Source organism: Caretta caretta, chromosome 3 (genome assembly GCF_965140235.1).
Source record: "Caretta caretta isolate rCarCar2 chromosome 3, rCarCar1.hap1, whole genome shotgun sequence".
NCBI lineage: Eukaryota > Metazoa > Chordata > Testudines > Cheloniidae > Caretta > Caretta caretta.
In genome coordinates, this window is record NC_134208.1 from 159,871,828 (window position 1) to 159,884,867 (window position 13,040).

The following is a 13,040-nucleotide window of genomic DNA, read 5'->3' on the forward strand; positions in this document are numbered from 1 at the left end:
ATGCCCAGCCCCTGAGTCCAGGCAGCTATGGTCAAAATGGCAGCGTTCGGAGAAACGCAACCCCGCTTCCGATCCCGAAGAACGAGAAGTGGAACGTGAGGGCCACGGTGGTGTGTAGTGGATCTGCGTCGGGTCACATCTGTGAGGTGAAGGGGAATGGTGCTGCAACGCTGGGGAGCGGTGCTGGAACCTGGACCGGTACTAGGACCTGGAATGGCGCCTGGATCTGGACCTGGGTTGAGATGATGACCGGCGGCGAGAGCAGTGTCGGGTCTGGGATCTGCTCCTTGATGGCGATCAGCAGGCAGATCGGCGCCGCGACTGGGACTGGTGCTAGGAGTCAGAGCGGTGCCACGAGTATGACCGGCGCCACGAATGAGAACGGTGGTGGGACTACGAACGGCAGCGGAAGTGGGAATGGTGCCAAGAACGGGATCAGTGCCATGGCTCGACTGACGGGTGGATTAGGGGCGGCTTGCCTCGGACGGTGCCGCACGTACAAGAACCAGTGCCTTGGCATGAGGCTGAGGGGATGCCGATGCTGTCATGGCAATAAGATCCCTTGCAGCAGCAAAGGTATCCGGCGTTCACGGCAACTGGACCTCAACCACGCTGCGTGTCGGGGAGTCTAGAGGCACCGGACTCAATGGCTCTCCCCTCAGGGCCAGTGTCAACAGTGCCAAAGCCATAAGCTGTGCCCCTAGATGTTCCCCTGTGGGATGAGTCTCCATGGGTGGTTCCAGGGAGGCTGGTCTCTGAGGCAGGCCGGCCACCCTTTTCCGGCTTCCGGTGCCGCTTCTGGCCAGGAGAATGGGAGCAGTGCCAGGCCGATGAAGTCGGTTGTGGTGCCGAGGAGCATCGGTGCCGCGGTTCTCGTTCAGAGTCGAACCACGGTGCAGCTCCTACCGCTGCCATTGGGGTGCTGTGCACCGAGGCGCTCGGTGCTGGATCTTGGCACGCCACAGGAGGCTGAGGACTAAGAGCCGCCTCCATGAGGAGCTGTTTTAAATGAAAGTCCCACTCCTTCTTAGTCCGGGGATGAAACCCTTTGCAGTTCCTGCACTTGTCTGCTTGATGAGATTCCCCCAGACCCTTCAGGCAAGAGTCATGGGGGTTGCCTGTTGGCTTAGGCTTAGAGCAGGAACCGCAGGACTTGAATCCTGGAGCCTTGGGCATGAGCCCAAGAGAAAAATCAGGCAGGAGGGGAAACCCCCCGCACCCTCACTAATACTAACTATAACTATCAAGAACTATAACTATTAACTGTAAACTATTAACAAGAAACTATGCTAGGGAGAGTGGAGAGCAACGAAGCAGAACTCCACAGTTCCAACGACCGTTATGGGCAGTAAGAAGGAACTGAGGAGGTGCTGGGTTGGCTGAGGTACATTTCAAGCGCCATGAAGGCGTCACTCCAGGGGGCTCCACAGCCGACCCACTGGGTGTTGCTAGGATAAAAATTCTCCGATGGCCATGCACGCGGTGCGTGCACACCTAACTGGAATCGATATGAACAAGCACTTGAAGAACAAAGCGGCAGGAGACAATCAAATTACAGCAGAAATGCTAAAAGCACTTGATACCATCAACCTAACAAAACTGACAGAACTGTTTAATGAATTCTGAGAAAAAAGGGACGACTCTGCCCAGTAGAAACATGGAGTCATTGTCAGAATATCCCCAAAGGGTGTTCTCACAGACTGTAACAACTGGAGAGGAGTTACTCTACTACTCTTTGTTGTAGGGAAAGTCTTCTGTGGTGTGATACCACACAAGATGAAAGAGACAGTGGATCCAAAGCTTAGAAAAGGACAAGCTGGATTCAGGTCCAAGAAATCCTGTGTGCATCATATATTCACGTTAAGGACCATCATAAGAGAAGTTGATAGTAATGAATATAAATCAGAAGATATCAATTTTCTACAATTCCTAAGGGAAGCAAAGGGACACCAGGAGAAATCTATGGCCAGCAACAAGGAGTTTTTAAGCTATACTAGAAACAAAAAGAATCCTAGTAGTGGTACTTGTCCATTACTAAATAGAAAGGGTAGAATTATCAATAATAATGCAGAAAAGGTAGAAGTGTTCAATAAATATTTGTTTTGTATTTGTGAAAAAACAGATGATGTAGTCATAACATACAATGATGATAACACTCTTTCCATTCCACTAGTATCTCAGTAGGATGTTTAATAGTAAGTACTAGAGACTTTTTTTAAATCTGCAGGTCCAGATAACTTGCATCCAAGAGTTTTAAAAGAGCTGGTTGGGGAGCTTGTTGGACCGTTAATGTTGATTTCCAATAAGGCTTGGAATACTGGGAAAGTTCCAGAAGATGAGAATAAAGCTAATGTGCCAATATTTAATAAGGTCAAATGGGATCACCTGAGTAATTTTAAGCCTGTCAGTTTTACATAAGAACATAAGTGATTTCTCACCTGCCATTAATACTTCAATCCCAGGCTACAGAATGGTGCGGATGACATGGGACTTGATTAATAAAGAATTAAAGGGAGGGTAATACAATGAATGCCAATCAAAATGGGTTTGCAGAAAATAGATTCTGTGACACTAACTTGATATCTTTTTTTGATGAAATTACAAGTTTGGTTGAGAAAGGTAATAGTGTTGATATAATATACTTAGGCTTCTGTAAGGCATTAGACAATTTATTTAAAAACTAGAATATAAAATTAACATAGCACACATTAAATGGATTAAGAGCTGAGTAACTGATAGGTCTCAAAATGTAACAGTAAACAAGGAATCATCATCGAACGGGTGTGTTTCTAGTGGGTTCCCACAGGAACTGGTTCTTTGACCTATGCTCATCAACATTTTTATCAATGACCTGGAAGAAAATATATCATCACTGATAAAGTTTGCAGATGACACAAAAATCAGGGAGCAGTAAATAATAGCAGTAAAGAGGATAGATGTAATAAGAACCTTTTAATGTTCACATCACTTAACTTTTAACTTTATTCTAAATTTGCATTCATAGACCAGGATTAGAGTGTAAAGTTTCTAATATAAAAACATTCTAATATGTGTTTTATTAATGTAAATATTTCAGAGTGACACAGAAATTCAACTAAAATCTGGAAAAAAAAACAATAAACTTCAGGTTTTTCACAATTCAGGCTGGATAACTACTTACTTCTTAATCTTACTTATTTGATATCCACATCTTTCATCAGCTGTCCCACAAGCCTGAAAAAGCCTGTGTGGTCTGGGGCTGCCCAGCCCGTTAGGGAGAACCAGAGCAGGAAAAGTTCCTGGCCTTACTGAAGCATCAGAGGGACCTAAAAAACACCGCAGACACCCCCACATACGTACAAAGTGCTGTATAGGAAGTGGAAGGCTTTTGTGCCCTGCTATCACCCAATAGGGGGACTGGTAGCTTCCAGCTGCTGCCTCCACAAAGTTCTTTACAGATGTGGAGGGAAATAATATAAGATTGGAGGAACGGCTACTTGATTCTTCCAGAAGCTTACAGAAGAAGGAGGCAACTGCCTCCAACAAAGACTTCTCAAGGTAAAGGATTCCTGGAGACTTTTGGGGTGATATGGTCATACAGGGAACATGGATGGATGGATAACATATTCGGTGCCAGAATAATTTATTTTAAAATATAATACAAAGATCATCTTATTATCCTAAAGATGGTAACCTCAAAAGATACAAGTGCTAGCTCTGATTTTATCTTACATTATATCAGGCGGAACATGGAAAGATGCTAGAAAGTAATATGGTTTAGGTCAGAGGTGGGCAAACTATGGCCCGTGGGCCACATCTGGCCCACGGGACTGTCCTGCTCAGCTCCTGAGCTCCCGGCCAGGGAAACTAATCCCCGGCTCCTCCCCTGCAGCGCTGCTGCTGCGCCGCCAGTGCTCTGGCCCGCTGCTCCTCCTGGGCAGCGCGGGTGGCGTGGCTGGCTCAAGTGGGGCTGCGAGCTCCTGCTGCTCAGAGCAGCATGGTAAGGAGGTGGGGAGTGGGGGGGGGAGTTGGATAAGGGGCAGGGGGTCCCGGGGGACAGAGGACAGGGAGCGGTTGGATGGGGCGGAGGTTGGATAGGCGTGGAAGTCCCAGGGGGCTGTCAGGGGGCGGGAGTGTGGACAGGGGTTGGGGCAGTCAGGGGACAGGGAGGGGGGGTTGAATAGGGGGTGGGGTTCTGGGGGCTGGTTGGGGTGGGGGGTCCCAAGAGGAGGCAGTCAGGGGACAAGAAGCAGGGGGGTTGGATGGGTCAGGGGTTCTGAGGGGGGCAGCCAGGGGGCAGGAAGTGGGAGGGGGTTGAGAGGGGGTGAGGGCCAGGCCGTTTGGGGAGGCACAGCCTTCCCTACCCAGCCCTCCATACAGTTTCGCAACCCTGATGTGGCCCTCGGGTCAAAAAGTTTACCCATCCCTGGCTTAGGTGAATCTCCTTCGTAAGTACAGCAAATGGACATTCTGCATAAAAATCCACTTCCATTGGGATTCTTACATTTTTTAAATTTAGAATTATGTAAATGTTAAAAAATGAATTTTCTTACTAGCATCATGTGGCCGCCTGGTTGCCGAAAGACTCTAGCAGCCCTTGTAGTGTGTTCTACAGCTTCCTTAAAGAACACCATTGAAGTCTGGGGAAGCAAAAAAGACAAGCTCACTTTAATAAGAAAGCAGCTGCACATGGCAAGTGATATTTACAGTAGGTAAGTAAGGGGAAGGGGCTATCCCTGGGAAACATACCAACAAGAACTGGGAGAGACAGCTCAATTCCCATAACTAGAAAAGTTATAATAGATATTTATTTCTTTTCCTTCCTATCCTCTTGACTGCCTCTCTCAAAGTCACTTACAAGAGATCCTCATGCTGCTACCCATATTGCCACTAATGCACTCTGTCCATTCTACCCAACAATACCCTACTCAGTTTGCAAAAACAAGTGCTATAAATTACAATCTGCTCTCTGTTACAGTGGTGCAGCCCCAATGAAGTTAATTAGCATTATAACCATGTATGTGAGAGGATGATTTAGTGTCATGTGGACAGAGTGGATTTACAGTAGTGCAGAAGAAGATGGATTGACTAACTGCAGTGGGGACAACCAAAATGACCAAAAATCTCTTGCTCCTTGACTCTCTTCAGTGAGCTTCGTGGTCAGCAGAGGGGATTACTTTTTGGGAAATGGAGGGAGATGAGGCGGGGAGGGAAGTTTATGGAAGTATCACTATATGAACCAGTGAGGTAGTCACTAAAAACAAATTGTTAGAACTCCAGAAGATCTTAGGCAGAGATAATTAACTAGTTTATATAAGGCACCAAACCTTTGCCCCAAATTTTTATGATTTAGTAAAGCTTTTCTCCTCATTATTTTTCAATTTTGTGCAGCATCAGGGCACAATCCTGATCTCACTGATGTCAGTGGTAAAATTTCTATTAACTGAAATGGGGCCAGGATGTCACCCCTGAGCTTGGGACAGGAAGCGAATTCACTGAAATACTTTGTGAAAGACTGTAATTCTAGCCTGATCAGAAGCAAAAATAGACTTGCTTAACTTTTAGTTAATGAAGATGTTGGTGTGGAAATTTCCTTGGTTTTTGTTTTTGTTTTTTAAATGTGTTGAAACTATTGTGGGGATAGCAATGGTCTATGGGGAACAGGGAGGCAACATCTGAAAATAGGAGCACATAGCAGAGTTAGACATATCTGCTGACTTCTTTGGGCAGAAATAAAACTTGTGATGATGGTTAGCCAAATAACTTGTCTTCTGATTAATTTTTAAATTTAAAAAAGAAGCCTGTGGCTGAGATGTGATGCTAATATAGTGTTTATTATTTTGAAAAAATATATACTTCAATATATTGTATATACTTCTGTCCGTACCAGTATGCAAGTAAGTATGTAACTATTAATTTCAACTTGAGCATATCTGCAGGCAGAATTTGGTCTGTGTACCATATAACAGCCATGACGCAAGCCGATGTCAAATAAGTTGATGTTTACCCCTTTGCCTGTTCTCACTAAAAAACTCTGGTCTGTACCCGGCTATCTCTTGCAAGTAATATAGCAACCTCCTCCTATCTAGCTCTAAGCCTTGCTCTTTTCCCTTCTCCAATCAATTCAATATGCTACAGCTAAATTATACTTCCTTGCTGTCCATGTCAATTGTCTCTATCACTCAATTTATTCTAGTTCCTTATCCTCACTTTCAAGACTCTACATGTTGCCATCCTAACCTACATCTCAGCACCTATTTCTCCCTATTCCTCTTTTTATTTGGCACTCTGCCAACCCCACTCTCTTTAATGGCCTCAGCACTGCTTCTCCCCTAACAGCATGCTGGGAGCTTGTGGGAAGCTGTGCTCTACAGCATACAGGAGACACGAACACCATATACAAGTCTGACAAATCAACTCCAACTATGGTGTAACTATATCAGTGTATCTCTGAATTTGGGAAACTCTGCACTGACATGTACAGAGATGTGAAGGCAGACTTTGTGCTATGGATCATTGGTAACAATTCAGTTAGTGAAATTCTCTGGTAACACTTTTAAAGTGTATTATTACTTATTAAATTAATAAGAAAAGAGGTCCTATTTTAAGGCTTTAAGAGACATTTCATTAATAGTGAGAATAGGAAAGTAAAGATAACTCCATTACGACACTGTAAAACTATTCTGGTGACAAAAATAATGAAATGTTGTCATGCATTTTTCATATAATGTTGTCCTTTGGCAACATTAAACATTTATTTAACATTAAAAATGTTAAATTAAGAAAGGCTAGCATTGTTTAACTTTCAATTGGGGAAAAGGAGGGATTTTTTTAAAAAAATACTGTTTTAATTTAAAATCTAGTTTTGACATTATTTCTCGTCTCACTGAGTTGATTCATAACGAGTGGTTGGTAGAAAGAAGGATAAGACCACATGCCATATGGTAAGTAGGCTTTGAAATTGGAGGCTAAACTAATGAAATACTTTTTCTTATGATAGCTTCTATGATTTAGTGGATTTCATATTATTCTTTTTGAGTAGGGAGAGTTTAACTTTGTCTATTGATGGTCAGTAACACACATTTCAGAGTAGCAGCTGTGTTAGTCTGAAGCTTTTCTGTTGCAAAATTGCCACCCTTAAATCTTTTACTGATTGGCTGGAGAGGTTGAAGTGTTCTCCTACCGGTTTTTGAATGTTATGATTCCTGATGTCAGATTTGTGTCCATTTATTCTTTTGTGTAGAGACTGTTCGGTTTGGCCAATGTACATGGCAGAGGGGCATTGCTGGCACATATCACATTGGTAGATGGGCAGTGAACGAGCCCCTGATGGCGCGGCTAATGTGATTAGGTCCTATGATGGTGTCACTTGAATAAATATATGGACAGAGTTGAATCGGGCTTTGTTGCAAGGATAGGTTTCTGGGTTAGTGTTTTTGTTGCGTGGTATGTGGTTGCTGGTGAGTATTTGCCTCAGGTTGGGGGGCTGTCTGTAAGCGGGGACTGGTCTGTCTCCCAAGATCTGTGAGAGTGAGGGATCATTTTTCAGGATAGGTTGTAAATCTTTGATGATGGGTCAGTAACACAGTTTCGTTGGTGAGAGACTATTTATTTATAGGCTTATATTGGTGCTCATCATATAGTACCTGTGTGTGTCCCATACTTTAATGAATTTATCTGCACAGAATCCTTGTGCCATGTTCCAGAAGGGAAACTGAGACCAGAGAGAATAAGTGATCTGTCTAAAGTCATCATGGAAGTCTGTACCAGAGCTAGAAATAGAACCCAGATCTCCTGAATCTCAGTCCAGTGCATTAACCATAAGATCATCCTTGAAAATAATAAAACACAAACAAGTAGCTCTCCTGGACTACATTTTCAAATAAAACACATCTGGGCACCTGCCATGCTTGCAAAATTCACACTTGTGTACTTAAATACTCACCGCTCGCAGAAATCAAGTAACTGGGTACTATAATCATTATCCAGATTGCACGTACAAATGTAAACTAGGTATATTATTTTTTTATCACAACTTACATGCCTATACTTGAAAAAACAGCATTTTGGCATGCTCAAAATATTTCTAAAATGTTCTCTTCAGAATTTTAGTTTAATAGCTACAGATAACAAGCCATCTGTTTTCTATACCTTAGAATTCATTGAATTCATTTTCATTTGGAATTCTTCCAAGACAGAAACAAGTTTTTTATAGTTAGTGATATTTTGATAGATTTTACTTCCAAGAGATGTGTTCATATCCAGAAAATCCACAAAGATGGTAGACTCCTCCATCAATTTTTCTTTGGTCCATGTGATCTATTAAAAATACAGTTCAACCTATTAATCTCACTATTTTATATGTTAGAAAGCAATGTTCACTGCTGCTCATAAATCAAATGGTAGTTCTGCCTATTATTGTTTCCCCACAGTTCTCATTATTAGACCCTCATTTCAGTTGCTCATAACTTTGCCATATTTAACTGTTTGGATTGAAATTGTCCATACTGGATATCTGTCTAATGATGATTTTTTTTTTAATTTTCAGCTAGAAGGGTCCAGCCATTTCTGTGAATGAAATTAGGGAAAGTACATTATTTTTGTCATGTTAAATTGGTGACCTTTTCTTCTCAAAGATCTAGTGCCTCCATGCTTTGGAGCAGGAACTTTAAATTTCGCAGGTGGTGTTTTGTGTCAAGGATTTACCTTTTCCTGTTACTTTAAAAATCCATCCAAATTTGGCAGAGTTATAAATCTCTGAAAAATCTCAGGTTGCACTTGCTCAGTAGAATTTAGAAGATAAAATCTCTGAAGATTCCATCCTCAGTGAACATGCTCCAGCCCCTCACAGCTCCTAGCACTGACAAGAGTGCGCACATGATAACCTCACAGAGTGAAGGAGCATGCCTGTAAATGCTACTCTCAGCTTTTCTGTGATAGAGTAGGGTGAGACACCAGAACTGAGAGCATGAAGACTGTCTCTCGTGTGCTCTCAATGAGGCCCTTTCTGGCTGCCACGCAGTGTTGAGAAAGAAGAGGCCTGACTGGACTGTAGAAGAGACTAAAGTCAGACCAGGGAAGATGGAAAGAAATAGATTAGGACAAGGATCCTAGTGAGACTGGGACTGGGCAGGGGGTGTGGGAGGAGGGAATGTAACTCCCTGGGGGAACCAGGTGAGGAAGTTTGAGACTGGAACTGATTGGACAAAGACTGGGACAAAGAGCTTGTGGGGAGAGGGAAAACTATGACTGGCTGTGCAAGCAGACTAGGAGCTGGGGTGGAGACTGAGATTGGAAGCTGGTGAGGAAAATATGGGTGGATGACTGGGAACCAGTTGGCAGTGGGAAGAGGGCACTAATCAGAAAAGATAATGGATAAGAGATGGGGGCTGGCTGGACAATAAGACCGGGAGCCTTTGTATGTGTTTGTGTGTGGGGGGGGGGTGTGAAACAAGGGTGGTAGGAAGACGGGACACAGATGAGAATCCAGGTTATGGGGAAAAGAACTGAGGCTGACTGGGCAAAGGGCCTGGGACAGGTTGCTGTGGGGGATGGGAGACTGAGATTAGATGAGGACCTGATGGAAGCAGACTGGGAGCCAGTGGGGGGAGGAACAGAGTAAAGACTGGAGGCTGGTTCAGGAGAGGGGAGCGATCAGATGAGGACCCCAGAGGACTGAACTGGGCAAGGATACTGAGACTAGGATGAGATGACTGAGGAGTGGACAGTAGGACCAGGCAGCCAAGGAGAATGGGACTTGGAGAAAAAGCTTTTGGTGGGTAAGTAATAGGATTGTGAGAGGGTCAGTTTGGAAGAGAGGGGCAGAAAGGGTCAAGCAAGAGGGAAACAGGGAAAAATTTCTCTATTAGAGCACATTCCACTCCACAGCCCTGAAAAGAATTCAAGATTCTGGAGTCTCTCACCATTCCTTTGCTGTCAGCAAATATATGTGAAACCAACTGAAGAAGTGCATCTCACTCCCTTCTAGAGCTAGTCCATATATAGCATGATGAGCTACTATTGCTATTAGTTACTCAGTTAGCTCAAGAGGCAGAGGTCTGTATAGTGGATATGAAGCTTCCAACGCTGATGATGCAGCATGTGGGTGTCACTATGAAGCTATATGATGAAACTTCCGTTTTTTCCAGGTTTTTTTAAACAAAGGAAATGACACAAAAACTACATTAAAATAACATTATTAAGGTTGCAAAATTAAGCACTCAGAGTTAGGAATGATAGAAATAAGGCTGACTGCATCATAATGCAGGTTCAACGAGGAGTGATCAATGGCTCCATGTCTAGTTGGCAGCTGGTATCAAGTGGAGTGCCCCATGGGTTGGTCCTGGGGCTGGTTTTGTTCAATATCTTCATTAATGATCTGGAGGATGGCGTGGATTGCACCCTCAGCAAGTTTGCAGATGACACTAAATTGGGAGGAGTGGTAGATACGCTGGAGGATAGGGATAGGATACAGAGGGACCTAGACAAATTAGAGGACTGAACCAAAAGAAATCTGATGAGGTTCAACAAGGACAAGTGCAGAGTCCTGCACTTAGGATGGAAGAATCCCATGCACTGCTACAGTCTAGGGACCGAGCGGCTAGGCAGCAGTTCTGCAGAAAAGAACGTAGGGGTTACAGTGGATGAGAAGCTGGATATGAGTCAGCAGTGTGCCCTTGTTGCCAAGAAGGCCAATGGCATTTTGGGATGTATATGTAGGAGCATTGCCATCAGATCGAGCGACATGATCATTCCCCTCTATTAGGCATTGGTGAAGACTCATCTGGAGTACTGTGTCCAGTTTTGGACCCCACACTACAAGAAGGATGTGGAAAAATTGGAAAGAGTCCAGCGGAGGGCAACAAAAATTATTAGGGGGCTGGAGCACATGATTTATGAGGAGAGGCTGAGGAAACTGGGATTATTTAGTCTGCAGAGGAGAAGAATGAGGGGGGATTTGATAGCTGCTTACAACTTGAAAGGGGGTTCCAAAGAGGATGGATCTAGACTGTTCTCAGTGGTAGCAGATGACAGAACAAAGAGTAATGGTCTCAAGTTGCAGTGAGGGAGGTTTAGGTTGGATATTAGGAAAACTTTTTCACTAGGAAGGTGGTGAAGCACTGGAATGCGTTACCTAGGGAGGTGGTGGAATCTCCTTCCTTAGAGGTTTTTAAGGCCCGGCTTGACAAAGCCCTGGCTGGGATGATTTAGTTGCTTTGAGCAGGAGGTTGGACTTGATGACCTCCCGAGGTCCCTTTCATTCCTGATATTCTATGATTCTATAACTCACTATACCAATGAGACTATACCAATGAAACAGACACAGCACGTTAGAATTGTGAAGCCTTTAGCCTATTTTGCCGGTACTGGAGATGGTGAAAAGTGCTGAGCCCCATCCGAAGACCTCTACTCCCCCCTACCCCAGGCAGCAGCCGTCAGTGACTGATTTGCACAGGATTGATGGGAAGGCTCAGATTTTTTCAGGGAAGCCTGAGGTCTTTCAGAGCCAGAAGACCTTTTAGTTCCTGGAGTAGTGTCTCTCATAATCAAAGCACTAGTTGAAACCAAGAAGACTGCTTATTAGGAGAGAACTCAGAGTACAAGATACAGACATGGACTTCTCCATGAAAAATAATTTAAAATGGCATCATATATCTTTTCAATATGCTTAGAAAGACAGTTTTAAATAGTACACTTTCTAGGTATATGGGTTACTCTGAAATAAGAAGGCATATCGAATGTGCATCATTAGCAAGCACAGCTGTCTTGCATCCTGGGCATATTTTAAGCCTAGGGATTTGCATTCTGCCGTCAGACCTACCCTTGTTATTTAGGCAAGACTGAAAGAAGAAGAGACTCCCAACCCCACCCTTTTTTTTAAACTCAACGGGCTTAAATGAAACTTAACAACAAACTAATGAACTGATAACTCTTTTTTTTAGACAAAGAAAATGCAGTAGATCTAATCTACCTGGATTTCAGTAGGCATTTCATACAGTTCCACATGGGAAATTATTAGTTAATTTGAAAAGATGGTGTCATAAATATAAAGGGAAGGGTAAACACCTTTAAAATCCCTCCTGGCCAGAGGAAAAACCCTTTCACCTGTAAAGGGTTAAGAAGCTAGGATAACCTCGCTGGCACCTGACCAAAATGACCAATGAGGAGACAAGATACTTTCAAAGCTGGAGGGGGGGGAGAAACAAAGGTTCTCTCTGTCTGTGTGATGCTTTTGCCCGGGACAGAACAGGAATGGAGTATTAGAACTTAGTAAGTAATCTAGCTAGATATACATTAGATTCTGTTTTGTTTAAATGGCTGAGAAAATAAGCTGTGCTGAATGGAATGTAGATTCCTGTTTTTGTGTCTTTTTGTAACTTACGGTTTTGCCTAGAGGGATTCTCTGTGTTTTGAATCTGATTACCCTGTAAGGTATTTACCATCCTGATTTTACAGAGGTGATTCTTTTACTTTTTCTTCTATTAAAATTCTTCTTTTAAGAACCTGATTGCTTTTTCATTGTTCTTAAGATCCAAGGCTTTGGGTCTGTGTTCACCTATGCAAATTGGTGAGGATTTTTATCAAGCCTTCCCCAGGAAAGGGAGTGTAGGGTTTGGGGAGGATTTTGCGGGGAAAGACGTTTCCAAGCGGGCTCTTTCCTGGTTATATATCAGTTAGACGCTTGGTGGTGGCAGCAATAAAGTCCAAGGTAAAAAGGAAAATAGTTTGTACCTTGGGGAAGTTTTAACCTAAGCTGGTAAAAATAAGCTTAGGGGGTTTTCATGCAGGTCCCCACATCTGTACCCTAGAGTTCAGAGTGGGGAAGGAACCTTGAAAGATGGGGATTAATACAAGAATTGAAAAGTGAGTAAGGAACTGGTTAAAGACTACAACAGTTCATACTGAAAGGTAAACTGCTAGGCTTGAGGGAGGCTACTAAGGGAGTTCTTCAGGGAATAGAGTTATGGGAATATCATATAAGATGATCTGGAGGACCTTGAAAACTGGAGTAATAGAAACAGGATGAAATTTAATAGTGCAAAGTCATGCACTAAGGGACT

The 13,040-nt window shown here is 43.4% G+C and overlaps 1 protein-coding gene across 1 annotated transcript in view; it reads right to left on the reverse strand.

Moving 5' to 3' along the window:
* The window catches only part of DNAH14 (dynein axonemal heavy chain 14), a 485,531-nt gene that overhangs the window by 143,122 nt on the left and 329,369 nt on the right, over positions 1-13,040 (reverse strand). The window contains exons 54-55 of the mRNA XM_048843312.2: positions 8,131-8,298; positions 4,533-4,619 (exon numbers count right to left, since the gene is read on the reverse strand). Coding sequence (XP_048699269.2) covers positions 4,533-4,619; positions 8,131-8,298 — 255 coding nt within the window. The remainder of the gene's footprint in view (positions 1-4,532; positions 4,620-8,130; positions 8,299-13,040) is intronic.